Here is a 23,614-nt window from a genome sequence, read left to right as displayed (position 1 = left end):
AGTATGCATATAAATGTATATTAAAAACACACACACACACACACACGAAGTCTATTTCCTAGCACAGTTTCGCCTGGAATTATCTTTTTTTTGTTATTTTTAATTTGACAAGGATTTCGATCCTTCTTCCGAAAAAATAGATTGGAATACATACATGATCAGATCTGGCTTTGAGGTAATAAGTAATGCGTTCCAGTGTAGAAACGCACTTTCTCAATGTATTATTTCATAATATAGACGCTTCTGTCTTTGACTGTTACATGGTAGGTGTCGTCGATGAAGCAGAAGATGCTTACTTTTCCGGATAAAACAATTTTCACAATAACATCAAATTTTGGATTTCCATCTATTTTGTTTGTCCAATCGGACAGCAGGAAAGATATTTTAATGTCGACAATATTTAAAGATATCATATAGCAGAGTTCTTTAAAGTTACGTAATGTTCAGAAAATTGCAGATTCGTTACACCAAATCAAACAATCAAATCAAAGTTTGATAATTGTTAATGTGATAAGTGATAACAGTAAAATACGGCTTGTTCTGTAAACAAGGGAGTTAATTTCGATTTGTGTGTTACAGTCTGTTAAGCGAAATCAGGTTTTAACATCCTCCATTTTATATCTGTTGATATTCACATGTTTTACATATACTGTGTATAATTTCGTTTCATCAATTATATACTAAATAATATTTTATTTGAAAGATGCAAGATATAGCGAGGAAACATATCCTGAAAAGATATGTAGTGTTCTTGGAGTCCCAATCTGTTAACATGCCATTCTCTCAGCAAGATGTGTTGGAAATTGTGACATATATATACATATAATATATATTATATAATACATTAATACAATTACTATATACTACCACTCAGTGAAACACAAAACATCTAACATGTTTTACATGCATGTCACTTTTGTTATTGATTTCTATAAATTATACGCGGAAGTTAATTCTTTCGTTGACAGCCCGGGTAACCTTCGTCTATAAAAAGAACAAAACTGGACTGGGGACTCTCTGCCTATTGGATCATATCTTGGTTACACAAGGACAGCATAGATTCACTGTAAACTGTACACAAGGAAGGAGACAATGAATGGTTGTTGTTGGCTATAACAGTTACTGAGCTGTAACATAATCACTGAGCTGTAACATAAAAACGAGACAGTTTTGAAAGCTCAGAAATAATCTGTTTAACATAGTTCATCATTGATATACTCCTTATTCTATTATTTCTTTTCTATTATTTCGAATTATTTTGACAGTTTTAAGCCCGTCTAATATATAAATGTAAATACATCTTGTTTTGATATAGGAACTCAGTTTATGAAATCTAAACATCTAATGCTAACAAGTGTCTTCCAGCGATCGATCATCAGAATGTCCACCTATACAAAACGTGCAGTTTTAAGTTGTAGTTACCTGTGCCTTGGTTGGCATTCATCCATTTATTTAAATGGTTCACAAGGACCCATAAACTGCCAGCACTAAAGATATTATCTCAAACTTATATGATAGATCTCGTATTAAACGAAATATCCAATCACAATGTATCAGATGACATTCAATTTCTTATTTAACAGTAAATCACTGTTTATCTCCTATAGGATTTTTACCAGGAAGTACACGGGTACAAGGAAGGAGCCTGTTCACTAACATCACTAGACATTGGAAAATCCATTGTTATAGGTAAAAGTTTTCAAAAGGTTGTGAAGTTCATCTTATTTTAGATAAAGCATCAATTTATGTAAAACTCAACATAAATGATGACTAATTTTTGTAAAATATTTGTGACGCTAGAAAGGCTAAATATTATCCGTATTTATTATATTTCTAGCAGGATTTCGTGATAAAATCAGTAGGGAGTGCAATGAGATTGGCTGACCAAAGAAAATAGATTGATGTTACCGCCACTCCTTTGCCTTTGCGTCTTGTCAAATGAAAAACAGTGTGACCAACTTCGTTGCTTATTTTTTTTCTCATTTTCTGAGGTTATTGTAAATTGAATCATTAATAAGTCTTCGAAACTACATTTAATCTAGCATCGAGTGATCAAATAGAAATATAAGAAGTTAAGATATCGTTTTAAAATGTTATCGTTTGGCTCCATGTTGATGATACAAAACAGTTATAAGTATGGAGACCCTACGGTATCTGTCATTGTATGTTGATGATATAAAACAGTTATTATTATGGTGATCCTACGGTATCCTGTCATTGTATGTTGATTATATTAAACCGTTATAAGTATGGTGATCCTACGGTATACTGTCATTGTATGTTGATGATATAAAACAGTTATTATTATGGTGATCCTACGGTATCCTGTCATTGTATGTTGATGATATAAAACCGTTATAAGTATGGTGATCCTACGGTATCCTGTCATTGTATGTTGATGATATAAAACAGTTATTATTATGGTGATCCTATTGTATGTTGATGACATAAAACAGTTATAAGTATCCTGTCATTGTATGTTGATGATATAAAACCGTTATAAGTATGGTGATCCTACGGTATCCTGTCATTGTATGTTGATGATATAAAACATAAAACAGTTATTGTATGTTGATGATATAAAACAGTTATAAGTATGGTGATCCTACGGTATCCTGTCATTGTATGTTGATGACATAAAACAGTTATAAGTAAGTATGGAGACCTTCGGTATCCTGTATTGTATGTTGATGATATAAAACATAAGTTATAATCCTGTATTGTATGTTGATGATATAAAACAGTTATTATTATGGTGATCCTACGGTATCTGTCATTGTATGTTGATGACATAAAACCGTTATAAGTATGGTGATCATACGGTATCTGTCATTGTATGTTGATGACATAAAACAGTTATAAGTATGGTGATCCTACGGTATCCTGTCATTGTATGTTGATGATATAAAACAGTTATAAGTATGGTGATCCTACGGTATCCTGTCAGTGTATGTTGATGATATAAAACAGTTATAAGTATGGTGATCCTACGGTATCTGTCATTGTATGTTGATGACATAAAACAGTTATAAGTATGGAGACCCTACGGTATCTGTCATTGTATGTTGATGATATAAAACAGTTATAAGTATGGTGATCCTACGGTATCCTGTCATTGTATGTTGATATAAAACCGTTATAAGTATGGTGATCCTACGGTATCCTGTCATTGTATGTTGATATAAAACCGTTATAAGTATGGTGATCCTACGGTATACTGTCATAGTATGTTGATGATATAAAACAGTTATAAGTATGGTGATCCTACGGTATCCTGTCATTGTATGTTGATGATATAAAACCGTTATAAGTATGGTGATCCTACGGTATCCTGTCATTGTATGTTGATGATTATATATAGCGTATTGCTACGATTTGTGTGATGACATTGTGACATTTGAGTTGAAATGATAATGTCGAAAAGACTGGTTTGAAATGAAATAAATCCTTGATGAGAAATACAGTAGTCCAAGGGGAACAACTCTTTTCTATTTTGTTTGATTCCGCATAGCATGGTAGCCATGTGTATTGTTATCAGCATTGGATCACTAGCTATCTAAGTGATGAGAACAGTATAATTAAGAAAATAGTAAATATATTTATTGTGTCATATTGGTTTTCTTATTGGTGGCTACATTTGTATTATATCAAACTAAATTAAGTTCTTGCAACACTAATGCATGAGATCCTCTTCTCAAAAGCAGAAAAAATACTGTTTTGTAGGAAATGAAATTGCGAGCTGTATTTAAAAAAATAATCCTGCGACTGTTTTTGTCCTTGAGTGATATCCACTTATCTGTAAATGATTGATAGAAGATTGTCCACAAGCCATTCAAGTGAATTACAGAGTAGAGCCAACTGGTGAAATAAACTCATCATACAGCTGTTTCGTCCTCTTCGTCAGTGATACAAGACCCTATATAATGTTCGAACCTTGGATACAAATGAGGATAAATCAAACTGGTTTGATATTAAGTTAATTTTCACGTTTAACATTCATACATATATAATTGCTTCAAATTTATAAAAGTCGCTCTGTAATACCCTGAATATCAGAGCTGTACATAGCTACATCTGTTGAATGAATTGAGAACACTCTACAATCCTTCACTCAACGGCAACTGCAACAGCAAACTTTATAAAACGGTACAACCTGAATATATCATGAGTGCAAAATAAAATTTCTAGATGAATTAACTATGTTGTCACAAAAACAATTTCTTGGTTTTCCGATACTATAAAACCTCAAAAATAAGGCGCGACTGAATTTCTTTCATAGTAAGAAGATACAGGTTCATATTTATTAGAAACTGCAGACTTATTTTTAGGAAAGGCCTGTTGTTGAGGTTGGTTTGTTTTTAAGCTTTTAAGGTATGTCATTAATGAAAAAATGATGTAAAGGTATATCTAATTCTTTCCACAAAAGTTTCTTTGTATGAATACAGCTTTAAACTAGTTACTAGGTACGTATTAGAAAGACATGTTGTTTTGAAATATTATTTTAATGATTTTAATCAATAATAATTATCAGAACTATTTTCAACACTACCTGTACAATAAATCCTTCCGAATACCTCAAATAGGCTATCATTTTCTGTAGTTTTATTCGAATTTTACAACTCCCAAGAAGCTGGCTTTTTCGTCTCCTGATATGAGAGAAATGTTCGACACTTTGATGTATATCTGATCCCGCACCGCTAACTGGATAGCAGCCGCCATGAAGCTTGTGATGTCGCTGTGTGTCTTAACGGGGTCAAGGATCATGGTCCTCACACTCTGCATGAGTAACTGATTCCCGCCATTAGGATAGATGGCGCTGTATCGGTATACAGAGTGGTATAGGAGGATGGCAGATCTCAGGGAAGACGCGGCGACGTGCCCTGAGAAACCTATCTGACTGTAAACAAGGTAAAGGCCAGAATCCTTGATGACGAGTCTGTCAGTGGTCAGTCGAACGCCTTCGAGATGTGACGTCACATCATTTGTACGCCAGTTACGGACAAAAGCAGTGTTGGTGTCTATAAAGGTACAAAAATGATCAATGCGTTTTTAAGAAATAGTGAAATTCTCTACATTCTGGTACTACATATCTATCAAAGCATATTGCTAGTTTATGGTGTCGGTGTGTAAGCTGGCCCAGTGTTGTTGCTATGTATTGACACTTGTTTGATATTTCCATTGACCATTTCTTCGTGCTAATAATTAATATCAATATTACAAACATTGAAACAACTGTATTATAACAGTAAGACGTCTCATAATTTGATACTGCGATTATATCAAACGAACAGAATAAGATTACAATATAAGATTAATTATATAATTGTAAGATAATAATTGAAACAAGATATAGGACGTTTTGTGGGGGTACTTACCGTTGTGAAGGCCAGTGATCTGAAGTCCAGCAAGGAGGTGTGCAGATGGCAACCCGGCTGTCGGCTGAGAGAGAAGGGAACCACTACACTGTGCATCTGTATTGTTTAACCCTACAACAGTAGGACAATGGTTTTATGATACCCCAGTCTTGATGAGGGTGAGCAAGGAACCATTTAACTGTATCCTGGGGTTCACCTCCCAAAAAAAGGTAAAATAGGGAAACAATGTATGATGTGTTATGATAACATGGTTGTGATGAAGGGGAGAATGGTATCACTACCTTATATCCCAATATCTTGTGATTCCTAAATACTAGAACTAAAAGTCAGTGGTATATTTCTCATTATTAAGACGCTCTGGCTGTGATGAGGAAACTGGGAAGCTGCTCACTGTGTCAACCCTACAAGGTAGCGGAATATATTTAGTATCAACACACGTAAACTGAGGTGAGATGATGAAGTGAAACAGTGAACAGTGTACCGTACCTCATGAGTCTCCAACCCTAGAACAGCTAGACAATGGTATATATTTCGACATGGTTTTCTATTTTCCATACATAGGAACCATAGATCGGTCGATTTTACCTTCAATTTGCTCTGAATATGTTTCTTCCATTATTTGCTTAAAATGAAATGCCACCTCTCGATGTTTTAGAAGTTCCTGTAAGATATTTGTAACTTACCTTGAACGCAAGATGACTTGGAATTCACATATACCTAAAAAAGGAGAGATAAAAACATACCGTATGCAATATTATTTTAAAACTTTTGACTAATTTTAATTTAAGCATTCTTATACGATAAAGTAAAACCAAGTTATCGTCATCGTAAATCTTATAATTATCTAAAATAATGTGATTTGTATTCGTGATATACGTTAAATATGTCAAGTGTTTAGTGTAATGTTAAATCAATACAAAGTGAAAGTGGAAGAGAAGGTGCGTATTGTTGATCGTATTGTCGTTATACAATTTCTATATATTATAAACACAAATGTGTGTATGCCTCCAATAATTTTTGTCGTACCAATTTGTTTCCAGCATTAGCTTATTAGAATATAAAAATAAACAATTATATTATATCAGCAATTACACAGATTATTTTCAATATGCATAACGATATTTGGAACAAACTTTTCATAATGATAGTGATATATGAGGAGGAATCTGAATGGAATTGTCTTGTGCTAATGTGTTTTAAACAATGACACAAAGAAAAGCTGTATCAATTACAAATGATAAGAGTGAGTTAAACCAAACAGCATGTTTTCTAATCTAGATAACAAATTCCATGTTATTTGACCGACCAATACTAGAGAGTAAATATCAATTATGAAACATATCTTACCAATTCCATTAGAGCTTTGGTTTGTATGGAGTTTTTAGCACAGCAGACTTCTTCTCCATTGTCATCAAATGTCACAACCAACGAGTTGAGAGCAATTTTCTCATCTGGACCGAACCGAGAAACATTGAGGTCAGCACACTTGACACAAATTCTACGGTCGTTTGTGGTGTTCGTAAAATCCTTTACCTCACTGCGAACGCGTTCTAACTTCATAAACAGAATCACAGTACAGACGGCTAGTGCAATGCACGATACAGCCAAGAGTACTGCCACGACCGGCAGAATTTTATCACCCCATTCGGTTATTTTTTTCGACTGCATTGGCAGTAGAGAAATGTTTGATATCTTTGGTGTTGACCTGGTCAAGCTCTGGATGTTTGTGTATAATGGCTCTGCTACCTCATCGCAAGCAGCTTCAGAGGAAATGTTGATGCTTTTCATCATCACGTCTTAGATTTTCTGTGACATGAAAGAAGGATTGAGTAAATTAAAATTGTACTATAGATATTTAACGATATTAACATTGGGGGTGCACTCCAGGAGAGTTTTCCACTGTATGCATTAATCGCTCCTTCATTGGAGATATTTGCAGGGATCTTTTTTCCCTGAAAGGACTTCTTTATTTCAAGTGATGTCCTAATTACCAAGAGTGATGTCATTACTGACAACAGTTCCGTTAAATAAAACTCTAAATATTCAATTATTGTAATATAGCCCATGAATTATAGTTACTACCGCCATGCAAATACACGTATCTATCATTTTACAATTAAAAAAAGGAAAATTTGCTCTGAAATGATTCAGACTCTCTGAAATGTAAATATACACACCTATTGCATGGATACAATGACTGCAAATCATTGACAGTAAGACCATTGTTTTCATAGTACACATCGTTGTATATTTTGTTCGTTCTTGAGCAGAATTGACCGCAGAGGATACAAATGTAGTTATTTAATTTTCTGAGTCAAATTAAGATCTGTACATCAAGAAATGAGGAACAGACATAACATGACATTGACATTTCATGTTTAGCATGTTGATTAAACTCATAAATATTGTGTGACTCAACAAGCAATGATCAATATTTGATTCTATCCTACAAACAAATGTTTATAATATGGAAGCAGTCATGACACTTGTCTCTCCATCGTCCATGTATTACTGTGATAAGAGGGACGATGAATAAATCTAAACCTGGGCGTGCCTTAGAACAGTTAATATCGTGATTGGGGTGAATTAGCTCTAATTTTTACATCAAGTACTATATACATTTTATCTTTAACAATCACAGATAAATTAGGTAGGATACGCCATAATTAAGCATAATTGTAAGTACTTGGGGGAAACATGAATAGTACAAAAACATGGGTACTCTTTCTATAAACTTACCATGTTAGTTGTGACGCTGCTGATCACCAAGTGAATGTGCTTTTAGATTGTATAAACACATTTACGGTATGACATACTTCGGTGAAACATATTTAGGTAATATGTCTACTTTTCCTTTCATTTTCTCGGACTTGATTATTGTAAATCGTTTAAAATAGCAACATAATGTTCTAAAACGGTCGTATCTGGTAGGACTTATGCATGTGTTTTTAGCAAATATGTGTTTAGTGTTATTATGTAACACATTTGTTGTTGTTGGCGACCTTGGGAACCAATCAATTCCAATAGTACACTCATTTCCCGTCTCCATAAGACTGGCTAAAACATTTAAAACTGTTTCAATACATCAACCTCGTTTTGATAAAAATCTTTAAGCCCGCCCATTTCGGAAAGAAAATCTGAGCCCTGGACTAAATTTCTTCACCAAATATGTCTTATTTGTTACGGGAATGTTTCCTTCATATTTACCTTGATAGGTAATTACTACTTATCTTATAGATACAAATTATACATTTATTGTTATATTTAGATGTCATAGTCAGCTCTATAAAATACTAACAAAATTCTTTATGCTCGTTTCGTTATCCTGGATTTTCAGCAAATGCTCAAATGATCGATCGATATTGTAAACATCACGTGACGTCCGCATTCTGTTTCTAAATAGGGCTGGTATTTTCTGAAAACAGCCTGCTTTCAGAATACATGCGATACCCTCGGTGCTTTAGTAGATTACTCTTCCTGTTGTTTGGCTTTATATGATCAATTGAATACTTTGTATTGTTATGTAAGTGGCTAAATTGTAAGATGTTCTCATTTCATAAAAAAAATGTATATTCACAAGTGAAGACATTGCTTTTGGATAATATAATTCACCGTCATTGTGAAAGCGAAACAAGACATGATTTCTCGGAAAATAGAATACACACAAGTCGGTTTCCTGAAGACCTCTTCAGTTTCTTGGTCGATTGCCAGTGCCACGTGACATTTATGGATACACCGGTGTATTGTTTATACAGGTAGCATGTGTATCTGTATTGCTGATGCCATCATTTAATGGTGTATAATATTCTGTTAAAACATATCAATACCTTGGAATACAAACCGAAAGTAGAGCTGTCTTTATTCTGAGAATCGTATACCTGTCCTGACATATACGTGGCTTATAGATGCGGACACATTTAAAGAATGATTGGAATATAGAACTAAGAACCTACATATAAAGATGGGGAGGAGTTTAGGAACTGAGCACATGCGACCATCAGAATTAAGGTTTACACATGACAGTGTGAGCTGCAAATTTTCTGATGGGCACACTCTTGATGAAACATTTCGACAATTACTGAATGACGAGGTCCGGATCGTCAGAGGTGAGATACCACCATTGGTTGCCATGAATTACTGTGGACATTGGTTTGTTGTCAGAGGTAACCGCAGACTTTATCTTCTTCAAAAACTAGAAGAGATCGGGAAATTGCAAAGAGTTCAAGTAGTTAAACGTGAATTTGAAGAAAATGTGTTTAATAAACAATTTTCAACAAAGAATATGGGACATTCTATTCGGATACGAGGCGACCCATTTATAGAGGAAAAACTACGTCGATGTATCAATGACTGGAGGCAGCCAAGAATACGCCCCTCCAGCAGCGCTTCGATGCACATGTACAGGTCAGACAGAAGTTCCTTCTATTCCACAGCGGATTATAGCCCCCCTTTGAGAGCCTCATCCGTCAGAAGCTATACACCGCCACCCAGGCCTCCCTCCCCGGAACAAAGTAAGTAACGTTTATTATCCTAGGTTCTTTACGTCAGTTAATCATATTTAACATGCATTGTAATTTTCAGTATAATGTAAATTCATAAAGACATAAATGATTTTCCGATCTGTCTCAATCTTGCCTATTCTCATTTTTATGATTTTAAAGCACAGTCATGTGTACAAAATGCGTAGTAGTCGGTACACAGGACATAGTTTGACCCGGAGTTTTCATATTTCTTAAAGCGACAAATGGTCAACTTAATGTCCAAATGTATCCGATGGAATTTTTATTATCTGTCATGAGAATAAACTCTACTTGTTTTTCTAAATATATGACTGCGGTTTGCAACACGTTTAACTCATTATTTTTCTCTTATTTCTACCTGTGTAATACTAATTTGTCCAGGCCAATGCATCCAGGTTCGCTATTCTTGTATTACACATGTATCCATTCATACAATACAGGCACGTTCGCGTATAAATGTGACGCGTCGCTTCCCTTTACTGACGTTATCGTGTGATACAAAACATACTATGTAATTAAACAGTGACTGTTTATATAGTTTTAATTTGATAGCCAAATCTAGTTACGGAGACATCACTTCCATATTTAAAAAAATTATTTAATAAAAATATGATTTTCATGTAATATGATGTCCTTGGTCGTACATTGCGGACGTCTGAAGCTGATATTTTCCCCCAAAATTTTAGAATAAGAAATGAGAGAGAAAAAAACTTTCATATGGGACATTTCACCCTCGAGGTCACAAAATGTGACAAATCCCTCGGCCTAACCTTAAGGTTTACGACATTTTGTGGCCTGTTGGATGGAATATCCTTATACTAAACCCACACACATGAAAAGGTCTTATAATACTGAACAATGCTCCTTCCTCTCTCAAAGTGGGTGTCCAACCTGGGAAAGACTAATGATGATCCGTCAACATTATTGTGATTAAATTGAGACCAATATACCACTGTTATATTAGATATACCAATATGTTAACACAGCCGTATGTGTTGTTTGTTCTAGATAATTCCTGGTGCGTCATACTTTAAAAGGAATGGTGTTGCTGTGATTTCTACTCCAATGATCCGGTGTCAGACCCACACTTTTGTTATGTGAGAGGCATACAGGGTTATGTTTATCTTTTAATACTTTTGATATGTATCATTTCGTGTAGAAAACATTTACCACATCGGACAAGTTGACGTTTTAGAAAGAATCGCCTTAGAATTGTCTTATTTTTATAGTTGATTTTCATTATATAGATGTACATAAAACATATTGGTTGTATTTAATGCAGTAAACAGCACTTCGCTAAATACCTTAGTGGTATTTAAACAATGTAACTGACCAAATCATGCAGTAAATATACATGATAGTTAATTAGTTCTGATAAGCCATAGTAGGAGGATTTCATGGGCTACAAACAATAACTCTTACAGTAACAATAGGAGACAATGAGTGAGAAATGAAGATACCTGACTGTTAATTACAGTAAAACTTCGATGTGTCGAAGTTCAAGGGACCGTTGAGAAAACTTCGACACATCGGGACTTCGACTCATGAATGGTGACCGTCCAACCACAAAAAATACACCTGATGTGTATTGTGTCCGTTTGTCTTATATGCAGAGTCCCTTATCAATCAATATCTCGTGTTGATCGCTCGCATAATCTATCAAACATCGGAGAAAGGAAAAGAATTCATATGTACAATTTACATTACATATCTTAGCACTACATCGCATGTTTTTACAATGCGTTAATTTCCACTAACAACACTGGTTGAGAGAATATAGCATGTCCTTTTTTGATACTTTTAAAAGTAGCGGTTACTCTTATATAGCAAAACCAGTCTATGAAATTGACCCACTACGTTACAGATGTAGTATTAGAGGTGTTGGTATTCTGTACAAAGACAAATCGCTAATTGTTCAAGAAATCCCCGTGGATAGTCCGAGAGTTATTGGAAGTGAGATTCAAACTCAGAATGGGGAGCATATATATTGTTTTCTGGCTTATATGCCAGCCTCCTCGAGACCTATTGAAATGTTCACTGACCACATAGACCTATTAGAATCGCTTGTCTCTGTTTATTCGGAACAAGGACTAGTGATAGTTATAGGTGACTTAAATGTTAAAATTAAGGGTCCCCGGTACCAATTTAAAGATGACGAGAGATCCACAATTTTCCGATCATTTTTAGATAGAATGAACCTACTGTCTGCCAACGTACAATCAGACTGCAAGGGACCTGTTTATACATTTTGGCCTCAGACGGGTAACTGTACTTGTACTGACCATGTTCTTGTCCAGTCAAATAAGATTGACTTAGTTGATTCATGTGAAGTACTAGATGATGAAGCTTTGAATGTGTCTGAGCACAGCCCTATTGTATGTTCTATAAAGGTCTCACCGTTGCTATATCGGTGTAATGCATCAAATACATCAAATTTTGTGAAATATAACTGGAAAAAAGTCCTGCATAACGGTAATATTAATAATTATATGCTGGAGTTGGGAAATAATTTAAAGTTAATAGAATTGCCTGCCGGACAAATGTCTAACGAATGCATAGACCAGTTCTCCAAAGATATTGTTTCAGCTATATTGCAATCCTCCAACTCTACCTTGCCTATAAAAAAGTACAAAAGCTATTTAAAACCATATTGGTCTAAAGAATTGTCAGAAATGTACACTTCGGTGCAAATTAAAAGGCAAAAATGGCTAAATGAAGGAAAACCTAGAAATTTCTCTCATAGTTTTCTGCAGTATAAAGAGAGCAAAACTTCTTTCAGAAGAAAACTTCGTGATGCATTTAATAGGTATATGTCTGAACAATTTAATGAAATAGAAAAATCCAGTGAACTTGACCAGAATTCATTCTGGCATTTATACAAAGGTAAATCTTGTAAAAGCAAAACACTTCAGACTGAAATGAAATACAACAATGTAATTTTACGAGACCCCAAAAAATATCGTCGAAGCGTGGGCGACACATTTCGAAAATTTGTTCCATGATAAACCGAATGAAGAATTGGACAACACGTTCCAAAGAGAAATCATAAACCGCGTGAACGAAATTGAAAAGAAAGTTCATAATGAGGTAGACATATACCTGAACGAATGCATTACCACTTCAGAAATTGCCTTGGTGTCTAGAGGTCTCAAATCTAAAAAAAGCAGGAGGGAGGGACGGTATAGTATACGAACACATTAAACATGGTGGAACAGTACTTTTTGAATATATCGCCACCTTATTTAATAATGTCATAAAAAACGAATACATTCCAAAAGACTGGAAAAAAGGCATTATTATAACATTGTATAAAGGTCAAGGTAAAAAGAAAGAAGACCCCAACAGCTACAGGGGGATCACATTATTACCTGTATTTTTTAAAATGTTTGAAATGGTTTTAGCACAAAGAATCCAACGAGTTTTAAATTCCCGTGTATTTCCAAATAGACAACAGTCTGCCTATCAAAAAGATTTGTGTAGTCTATGCACATCATTCAGTCTTCAAGAATGTATAAGTCACAATATTGAATATGGTTCCAACGTCCATGTTGCTTTCTTAGATAGTAACAAAGTGTTCGACACTGTGTGGCACGCTGGACAATTGTACAAAATTTATGAATTAGGATTAAATGCGAAGACGTGGATTTTACTAAAATGTATGTATACAAATGTTGAAAGTTGTGTTTTATTCAATGGGTTAAAATCCTCCATGCTCAAAATGGAACGTGGAATATTACAGGGAGGGGCATTGTCTGCCAAAATGTACCTAGTATTTATTAACGATTTACTAAATGAAATAGAGAATTCTGGCCCAGGAGCAGTAATTGTTGATTTAAATGTTAATGTTCCTACTCAAGCAGACGACATCTGTTTGGTCAGTACGAGTCTTAGAAGTCTTCAGAAAATGATAGTAAAAGATGGCGTTTTTCATTCTCTGCTGTAAAAAGCAAAATTGTTACCTTCACAAACCCAAATAGTAGAACTTGCACTGTGTATAATGAGCTTTATCTGTACAATTGTATTATACCACAGACTAATGGCATTACACATGTTGGTATCTTATTAAACTGTAAACAGAACTCATTCGAGAGAACAGCACGTGCATGTAATAAGTTAAGATCGGGTACGATGTCCCTTGTCCGTTCTGGTGCACATCCTTGTGCTCTAAACCATTTAACAGTGGCGAAGCTTATCAAAATTAAAGTTTATCCATCAGCCTTATACGGATGTGAGCTTTGGCAATTGACAACAACCGAAATAATAATGCTAGAAAGGGCGCAACATTTTATTGTTAAATCTATTCAAGGGTTTGAAAAGAGAACCAGAACAGATATGTGTACATCTTTACTTGGTTGGACCTCTATCGAAGCATATATAGACATTAGAAAGTTGTTATTTTTTGGAAGATTGTGTAGATTGAAAACAATGTCTTCTGTTTATAAAGTTTTCATTACCAGACTATTTTTGTTTCGACTAGGTAGACCATACCAGATCGGTTTCATCCCAGACATAGTCAAAATATTAAAAAAGTATTCACTGCTTCAAAATCTAGATACTTTTGTAGAAACTGGAATTTTTCGAAAGAAAAGCCATTGGAAAACAACAGTATATAATGCTGTAATGAAATATGAAGAATACAATCTAAAGGAACGTATGAAGTTTGATGATGATTTTACAAGGTTTAGAGAAATACATAACCAACCCAAACCTAGTATTTTATGGAAGTTAGCACTTCGATTTCCTCAATACAGAAAATATATACATTACATAATGAAAATAGTGGTAACCATTCGTAGCTTGACTACCATGGAATTATGTCACAAATGTGGGTTTCTATATCAAGACCCTATGACACATCCAGTGCTACAGTGTATTTATACTTCCGAGTTGAGGGACCAACTGTGGTGCTGTATAATTAATACCACTGATATTCTGTTTAGTGTTTATTTACACTCTCTCCCAGACCTTCAGTTATTACATATATTGATTGGAGGAAATGTAAACTATCAAATCAGTGCAGAAGAGCTGATTGAATTCAGGATAAAATCCTGTATTTGTGTGTTCAAGATGTGTAAACTATATTATAATTTTTAATATATATAATGATAAGGATAACAAATAGTCCATGTACATTTTGTAGGAGTCATGTGACTTAACAATTCATTATAATTTACCTGATTTGTGTCAGAAAATTGTATTTTGAAACTCTTTGGGTATACCTTAAAATACCCCCTTTCGCTTAATTTGCACTTGATATGCCTACTCCTAAAGCATAAAGTGTGTATCTATGTTATTCATATTCTGTAATCATTTATATATGTATGCTTATATATGTACGCTTTGTATATATGTTCAACATTCTTCTGTAATCTTCATCTCTGGGGGCAATAAAGAGAATAATAATTGTGATTAAATTGAGACCAATATACCACTGTTATATTAGATATACCAATATGTTAACACAGCCGTATGTGTTGTTTGTTCTAGATAATTCCTGGTGCGTCATACTTTAAAAGGAATAGTGTTGCTGTGATTTCTACTCCAATGATCCGGTGTCAGACCCACACTTTTGTTATGTGAGAGGCATACAGGGTTATGTTTATCTTTTAATACTGGTGATATGTATCATTTCGTGTAGAAAACATTTACCACATCGGACAAGTTGAAGTTTTACAAAGAATCGCCCACGCAATGTACATGCTAATGATATCGGATATGTACTTCAGTCTTTGTCTCTTCTATTTTTATGTTTGTTAATGTACAAAATAACCTGCACAGACGCTTATTTTCTCTGTGTATGTGTGTGCATGTGTGACAAATCGCCTACACGGCGTACATGCTAATGATATCGGATATGTACTTTCTACACAGTGCACAAAATAACCCTGCACAGTGTACAAACTCTTACGGGAGATTATTTACACGAAACTGTCCCTATGTTAGATTTGTTTTTCAATTATTTATTTAATTCATGTCTTATTTTTATAGTTGATTTTCATTATATAGATGTACATAAAACATAATGATTACCTCGATAAGATTCAATCTCGCTCTGGTGCAAATTTATGAATTATGCAACATCACAAATATATAATATTACAAAATAATTGTTTCATATTGGTTGTATTTAATGCAGTAAACAGCACTTCGCTAAATACCTTAGTGGTATTTAAACAATGTAACTGACCAAATCATGCAGTAAATATACATGATAGTTAATTAGTTCTGATAAGCCATAGTAGGAGGATTTCATGGGCTACAAACAATAACTCTTACAGTAACCATAGGAGACAATAAGTGAGAAATGAAGATACCTGACTGTTAATTACAGTAAAACTTCGATGTGTCGAAGTTCAAGGGACCGCTGAGAAAACTTCGACACATCGGGACTTCGACTCATGAATGGTGACCGTCCAACCACAAAAAATACACCTGATGTGTATTGTGTCCGTTTGTCTTATATGCAGAGTCCCTTATCAATCAATATCTCGTGTTGATCGCTCGCATAATCTATCAAACATCGGAGAAAGGAAAAGAATTCATATGTACAATTTACATTACATATCTTAGCACTATATCGCATGTTTTTACAATGCGTTAATTTCCACTAACATATACACCCACATAGCGGTAAACATCTAACGTGTGTTCCGCACGTGTGTATCCAACACCATTTATCCTATCGAGCGTCGCCAGTGGACAAACAAACAATCAGGCCATAATCACACCACTTAACGGTTAATGACTTGAAAATACGGCTTGTGTAGACAATCAGACATGATCAGTGATTAATGTCACTTTGTGTCTAGCCCTTGCCTGTCCATTGTTCACGCTTCCGCCGAGGTGTGAAAACTGCCATGGGACACTCGTACTGGTAAAATTTTTGACTTCGATTCATGTGTTGTGATTTCTTATGGTTTCTTAACCATGGCGAGAACTTCGATTCATAAAAGTTCGCGTCATAAATTTGAAATTAGTAGTATTATATAGGGGAAAAAATCGGGACTTGGCAAAAAGTTCGACACATCGAGAAATTCGACTCATCGAAGTTCGACTCATCGAAGTTTTACTATAGTTATCATCAATACCGCCACTTTCTGTTACCGGAACCACAAGGGGGCTACAATCGTGAACTTTACCAGTAACCATAGGAGACAATAAGTGAGAAATGAAGATACCTGACTGTTAATTAGTTATCATCAATACCGCCACTTTCTGTTACCGGAACCACAACAGTGGGCTACAATCGTGAACTTTACAAGTAGTCATTGGAGATGATAAGTGAGAAATGAAGATACCTGACTGTTATCTTTGTTATCATAGATCATAGTAGGAAGATTTCGTTGGCGACAAGGTGAACGTTTGCTACATCACGTGTTACCCATTACGTATAGCCAAATACATCTGTGGTATAATGTTATTGATCGACAAAGAAAAAAACTTCACAGCTGGTTCGGTGTGGTTTTGATTACTAACAAAGATTGTTTCCGTTAATTGTCATTTATGTATCTGCACACTACGACAAGAAACGACACAACAATGAGTATGAATGAAAAAGGCCACCCTTACAGAGAGAGTGACAAATCTTACAGTTACAAAAACCGTAAAATGAACAAAAGATTATTTTTTAGTAATTATAATAAAAAGCCAATGTGGGGTTAACAAAAAAATAACCGCCACAATTGCTGATAATAAATAACGTTACTATAGAAGAGACAATAGGGTGGAAGTGGGTGGGTAAATTTTGCATAACAAATGCAAATCCAATCCACTAATTGAACTACGTATTGATACAATTAAAGATGGCTGCGTTATGAGAGGGGTCTCAGCATCCGCGCGAAAGTAACTGACCAATCAGATGACCCTCTAATTCAAGGGACATAACTCTTAGTTATTTTTGGAAAGAAAATCAAGGGAAATAACTCGTATATCTATTGAACAAAAAAATTGACAATAAAAATATCTTGTATAGTGTTTCCGATACATAAATTAAGCTAATGCCTTAGCTGCCTTTTATTTAAATGACCAATGTTTGCCATGAACGTGGCAACAGCGTAGATTATCTAAATCTAAAACAAAAATGATGCATCTAGACAACACTACAAGGACCCAATATTTATTCACTATAACATGGCCCCTCACAATCTATTGTTGTATGACCTATTTCCGAGCTGTTTACGAAAAGTCGTTTAAAAGAGAAATTGTATCTTACTATCGCCTATATCGAATGTTGAAATTCTTCTGTACACAACACTGTATGTCTTTAACAAACTGTTTGATCATTCATCATCAACCCATCCTTAATTTTACAATTGCAACATTTTATATCCAGCCTAAATAAAGTTACTTATCTGGCTTTCTAAAAAACAACAATATAAAACATTATTCTGTTAAAGAGAAATAAACAGTTTACCTGATGTGTGAAAATGATAAGCGAGACTTCTAGCGAAAAATTTGCTGTCATTCTTATCAACATTGCACTCTTGACATCAGTGTATGTAAGCTTAAAGAATGATAAAAAATCCCTGCAAAACAAAAGAGGACGTGAGGTTTGAAAACGATAGCTAGAAAACACGTACGGCGTGTTCTGTATAAGCATACACATTTGTACAGTTAATATCGTATGATTAACGATAGTTTAAATTCTATGTCAGAATTTCCTTTATATCGGAGTATGAAAGTGTCAGTAGAGATGTTTTTATAAATTTAGAAATTTATCCCAGTAAACATAGTTGTATATTTCTATATTCAAACTTTATTGACACACATTTTGAATTACAGCATAGAAAGGTGTATTTCTTCCAGTACACTTAGTTTATACATGTAATATTCGATGTTAATTGAAAAAAAAATAATCATAGAATAAATCTAGGACCAATAATGAATAGAAAAACAACAATAGCCTTTCTCTACAAACCGAAAGTATGGAACAATACGTAAACAATATGCAATCGGGAACCCTCGGCACTTTCCGCAAGCGAGTATTTTCTCGCTTGCTTAAAGTGTCGAGGGTTCCCAATTGAGACAATATGGTTGGCGTTTTTAAACTTCGCCCGTCTGATTTACGCTTCACTCAAGACAGCATAAGCTGCCGATTTTCGAATGGATATCCTTTGTGATCACGTCCGTATCAGTGACCTTCCCTGCATGGAAGTAATGCGTCATGAACGAAAATGATTTGTGATAAATGGTAACAGGAGATTGTATGTTTATAAAAAAAACTGGAATCTGCTGGGAAAATATCAGAAGTAGACATCGACTGCCTTGAGTTTGATCCTAATCGATTCTTCCCTCAATTTTCCACAGAAAACGAGGGCCAATATGTCCGGATTCGAGGAAACCATTCCCTTATTAAAATAATGAGCTGCAAAAATGTAGAAAAGAACGTTATAAAAAGAGAATGATATTAACTCAGGCTGTAGATTATTCATTTATAATAGCAAACAAAAGCTTTTAAGACCTTATATAAAGACGAATTCAGTTAGAGTTAGCGATCCTCCAACAAACTAACGTTTCTCTAAACGGCTAGAAATGAAGAAAATAGAAATATTAGAGGTCTGGAAAATGAACATTACTGGAAAATATAAATAGATTTATTATTTTGTTTACGTTTTTATCTCTCCTTAACTGACGACTGTGATTCAAGTTTCGACATGAAAGCAGGGTGGAGTATATTTGGTTGTATTATTGTCTAACAGACTGTCGATTTATACGTTAACCACAAACGGTAGAGTGGTGATCGATGTTAATGTACATCAAGTAATAAGCTTGATTCCAATCACTGACCTGCCTTTTTTAGTTAAACGGTGTCTTTTGATAGAGATTGACGACACATACCCTATTATATCATAAAAAAGATAAGACATTATCTGCTCAACAAGAAATGACTGATATGAATAAATCTCAATGTATAACCATTATAGGTATGGCTCACATGAATGGTAGGACTTCTTGAGAGGTACAAGCAACCATATCCGTACTCTTTAAATTCACATATTTAAGTAGTCCGTGTTAAGTAATCTATTGAGTCAAAATGATTAAGGAAATTCGACACGGAAATTGTTAAAACAAGACTTTCCACGTAACCCCTGTCATTGGTACATCATCGAGTTTTATCAGCCTGACCCTATTACACATACACTTTAATTTCCTGTGGAATGTATTGAAATAATGTTGAAATTTTCGTATCTACCCCGCAGGATTCGAACTTTCGACCATAGTCACAGTCCTGAAGGTAGAAATTTCTAGATTTCTAATTTTTATCAAAATGTTTTTCATGTGTATGTCTTTTGTAGTCATGACTTCACCTCTGAAATGTGTTTAATATGAAACGATATTGATAGAATACAGGTCGAATAGATCAAGTACATGTGTGTTGAATAAACATACTTACAATACGGAGGATTCTATTGATACCAAAAGCTTGCTTGATTGGAGTCAATTGAGGGCTACGTTCATGTCATACTGATAACGAGGCCAAACAGTTTTTATCACTCAACGAAATCCAAACGTTGGACTGAAAACATCAAATACCGATTTCATATGATTTGGTTTACCTCGGTCAGGCAACAAAACTCGTACACACTTAGGGTCAAAAGCTAGGTTTAGCATAATGAGACATCAGAAAGATGGGTAGGAAAACAAAAGGTGAATAACTGGTAGGCCTTATCCACAGGACACAACCAGAAAATGTTATATAATTAAAAATTTCCTCTTTAAAGGTCGATCAAAAATATGAAATAACAATAAAAAGACAAAATGACATAATTATGTTATCGGAAAATGTATTCGTTTACTCATGTTTCCATGGCCAAGACTAAGGCCATATTCAGGGGTCTGTGAGTTTAAAACAAATACCAGTGGGATGAAATGACCGTATCAGTATATAAGTATATTGTACCATGTCGCCGTAACAATTTGACACAATTTTTTCATATGATATTTCAGACTACCTGGGCTGCTGCTGTAAATGTGTGAAAGCTGTGATCATCCTGGTTTTGATTCTGTGGGTTACACTGACCTTATTGTACTGGTATGAGAAGAGGGAAATCGAATACCGGCATAGACATTACGGAAAACATTGGTATCAATGACGGGAATTGGAAATCCAGGTTAACATCTCTTTAATTTACCTTTTCCTGCGGGTTTGAAAGCAAGCTCTGAAATTTCAGCAACATGGTCATTTTCGATGTTAAATCAATATATTCATATTTTTTTTCAGATTTTGAAATAAGCAGTGACATGTGTATGATTTGATGTCACTGCCTAGCATGTATAAGTTCATTACTGATGTACTTACTTTCTTTAGACTAATAGGGAATAGCATGCCGTTGGGCATATGAATACTGAAAATTCATTTGAAGAGCGGATAATGTCTTTATATCATCTTTGTTGTTCCGATAAAGAAATCCTCTTTCAAGTTATAGTAATGATATATAACACCTATCAATTACCAAAACCTTTTTAACGCCAAAATGTCAACAGAATGATAATCTGAACTAAAACGCAATAAAACAAGGTAATATATATATATATAACTAGGCATGGTTTGATATTATAATAAAGTACACCAATTCTGAAAGGCTTAAAAATGCCCTTATGTTTCTGTCCAAACAAAAATATGGTTTATGATTTATTTTTCTTCTGTTTCCCATGGTGACTTTTTCTGACACACTTTTGCACCTGATTTGTCACTTCGTCAAAACATTATTTGCTTTTGTCATATTTAAAAGTGTGGTTTCGTGAACAGTCGAATGCACAATTGTCTTACTGATCTTCTCCATATACTTGTCTGAATGGCTGTCTGTAATTTCGTGTCAAACATTTTGTTTGGTTTAAATCCAAACAGAAATCTATTTAACTCTCCAACGTTCAGGGTTGCCTATCCGTCGTCTTATACAGCACAAGGGGCCTATATACCTCTTTGTTACATTCGTACGGCATTTTCTTTCTGATCTTATTAATGTAGAAAACAAGACAAAATGTTAAAAAAGATATTCCCTCTTGGCACTTCCATTTGTCAATTTCCATTCATTTTTACAACAAACAATAATATAAACAATTACATTGTATTCCAAAACGAGAAAAAAATAAGTGTTCTAACTATGGTGAGTGTCCTGCATGGTGTATGTGTCCTGTTGATTGTGAATATACTGCGTGGTGTATGTGTCCTGTTGATTGTGAATATACTGCGTGGTGTATGTGTCCTGTTGATTGTGAATATACTGCGTGGTGTATGTGTCCTGTTGATTGTGAATATACTGCATGGTGTATGTGTCCTGTTGATTGTGAATATACTGCGTGGTGTATATGTCCCGTCAATTGTGAATTTACTGCGTGGTGTATATGTCCTGTCAAATGTGAATTTACTGCGAGGTGTATGTGTCCTGTTGATTGTGAATTTACTGCATGGTGTATGTGTCCTGTTGATTGTGAATATACTGCATGGTGTATGTGTCCTGTTGATTGTGAATATACTGCATGGTGTATGTGTCCTGTTGATTGTGAATATACTGCGTGGTGTATATGTCCTGTTGATTGTGAATATACTGCATGGTGTATATGTCCTGTCAGTTGTGAATTTACTGCGTGGTGTATATGTCCTGTCAAATGTGAATTTACTGCGAGGTGTATGTGTCCTGTTGATTGTGAATTTACTGCATGGTGTATGTGTCCTGTTGATTGTGAATTTACAGCATGGTGTATGTGTCCTGTTGATTGTGAATTTACTGCGAGGTGTATGTGTCCTGTTGATTGTGAATATACTGCATGGTGTATGTGTCCTGTTGATTGTGAATTTACTGCGTGATGTATGTGTCCTGTTGATTGTGAATATACTGCGTGGTGTATATGTCCTGTTGATTGTGAATATACTGCGTGGTGTATATGTCCCGTCAATTGTGAATTTACTGCGTGGTGTATGTGTCCTGTCAATTGTGAATTTACTGCGTGGTGTATATGTCCTGTCAATTGTGAATTTACTGCGTGGTGTATGTGTCTTATGATTGTGAATTTACTACGTGGTGTATGTGTCCTGTCAATTGTGAATTTACTGCGTGGTGAATGTGTCTTATGATTGTGAATTTACTACGTGGTGTATGTGTCCTGTCAATTGCGAATTAACTGCGTGGTGTATGTGTCTTTTGTAGTCATGACTTCACCTCTGAAATATGTTTAATATGAAACGATATTGATAGAATACAGGTCGAATAGATCAAGTACATGTGTGTTGAATAAACATACTTACAATACGGAGGATTCTATTGATACCAAAAGCTTGCTTGATTGGAGTCAATTGAGGGCTACGTTCATGTCATACTGATAACGAGGCCAAACAGTTTTTATCACTCAACGAAATCCAAACGTTGGACTGAAAACATCAAATACCGATTTCATATGATTTGGTTTACCTGTCAGTCGTACACACTTAGGGTCAAAAGCTAGGTTTAGCATAATGAGACATCAGAAAGATGGGTAGGAAAACAAAAGGTGAATAACTGGTAGGCCTTATCCACAGGACACAACCAGAAAATGTTATATAATTAAAAATTTCCTCTTTAAAGGTCGTCAAAAATATGAAATAACAATAAAAAGACAAAATGACATAATTATGTTATCGGAAAATGTATTCGTTTACTCATGTTTCCATGGCCAAGACTAAGGCCATATTCAGGGGTCTGTGAGTTTAAAACAAATACGAGTGGGATGAAATGACCGTAT

At 34.8% G+C, this 23,614-nt stretch overlaps 2 protein-coding genes across 6 annotated transcripts in view; one reads left to right on the top strand and one right to left on the bottom strand.

The window, feature by feature from the left end:
• Positions 1–4,602: 4,602 nt before the first annotated feature.
• On the bottom strand, positions 4,603–7,166 carry LOC132563316 (uncharacterized). The gene is made up of 4 exons (XM_060228075.1): positions 6,723–7,166; positions 6,059–6,092; positions 5,376–5,486; positions 4,603–5,018 (listed from the first exon to the last, which is right to left on the bottom strand). The coding sequence occupies exons 1-4, from the start codon at positions 7,164–7,166 to the stop codon at positions 4,603–4,605; spliced, it is 1,005 nt and encodes a 334-aa protein (XP_060084058.1).
• Positions 7,167–9,179: 2,013 nt separating this feature from the next.
• Positions 9,180–23,614, top strand: part of LOC132563327 (uncharacterized) — a 64,813-nt gene continuing 50,378 nt past the window's right edge. For 3 of the 5 annotated variants that reach the window (XR_009554794.1, XR_009554793.1, XM_060228086.1), the window contains exons 1-2: positions 9,191–9,886; positions 20,843–21,006. Coding sequence is in view for 3 of the 5 variants with exons in the window: in XM_060228086.1 (XP_060084069.1) it covers positions 9,337–9,886; positions 20,843–20,988 (696 nt within the window). In the remaining 2 variants the exon portion in view is untranslated. Of the gene's footprint in view, positions 9,887–10,903; positions 10,993–20,842; positions 21,007–23,614 lie in introns of those variants that run through there. The other 2 variants (XM_060228088.1, XM_060228087.1) reach the window with 2 other exon arrangements.

Source organism: Ylistrum balloti, unplaced genomic scaffold, assembly GCF_031769215.1.
Source record: "Ylistrum balloti isolate Yb309-2 unplaced genomic scaffold, AGI_CSIRO_Ybal_v1 Utg371680, whole genome shotgun sequence".
NCBI lineage: Eukaryota > Metazoa > Mollusca > Bivalvia > Pectinida > Pectinidae > Ylistrum > Ylistrum balloti.
The sequence above is the reverse complement of the archived record's forward strand: the minus strand, read 5'-3'. Positions and strand labels throughout refer to the sequence as shown.

Excerpts from the sequence above, each read along its gene's own strand:
- LOC132563316 (XM_060228075.1), bottom strand. The coding sequence starts at position 7,166 with ATGATGAAAAGCATCAACATTTCCTCTGAAGCTGCTTGCGATGAGGTA. Across the intron at positions 5,487-6,058 it reads CAAGTCATCTTGCGTTCAAG|GGTTAAACAATACAGATGCA; the intron begins GTAAGTTACAAA and ends CTACTGTTGTAG. Across the intron at positions 5,019-5,375 it reads GATCACTGGCCTTCACAACG|ACACCAACACTGCTTTTGTC; the intron begins GTAAGTACCCCC and ends GTACCTTTATAG.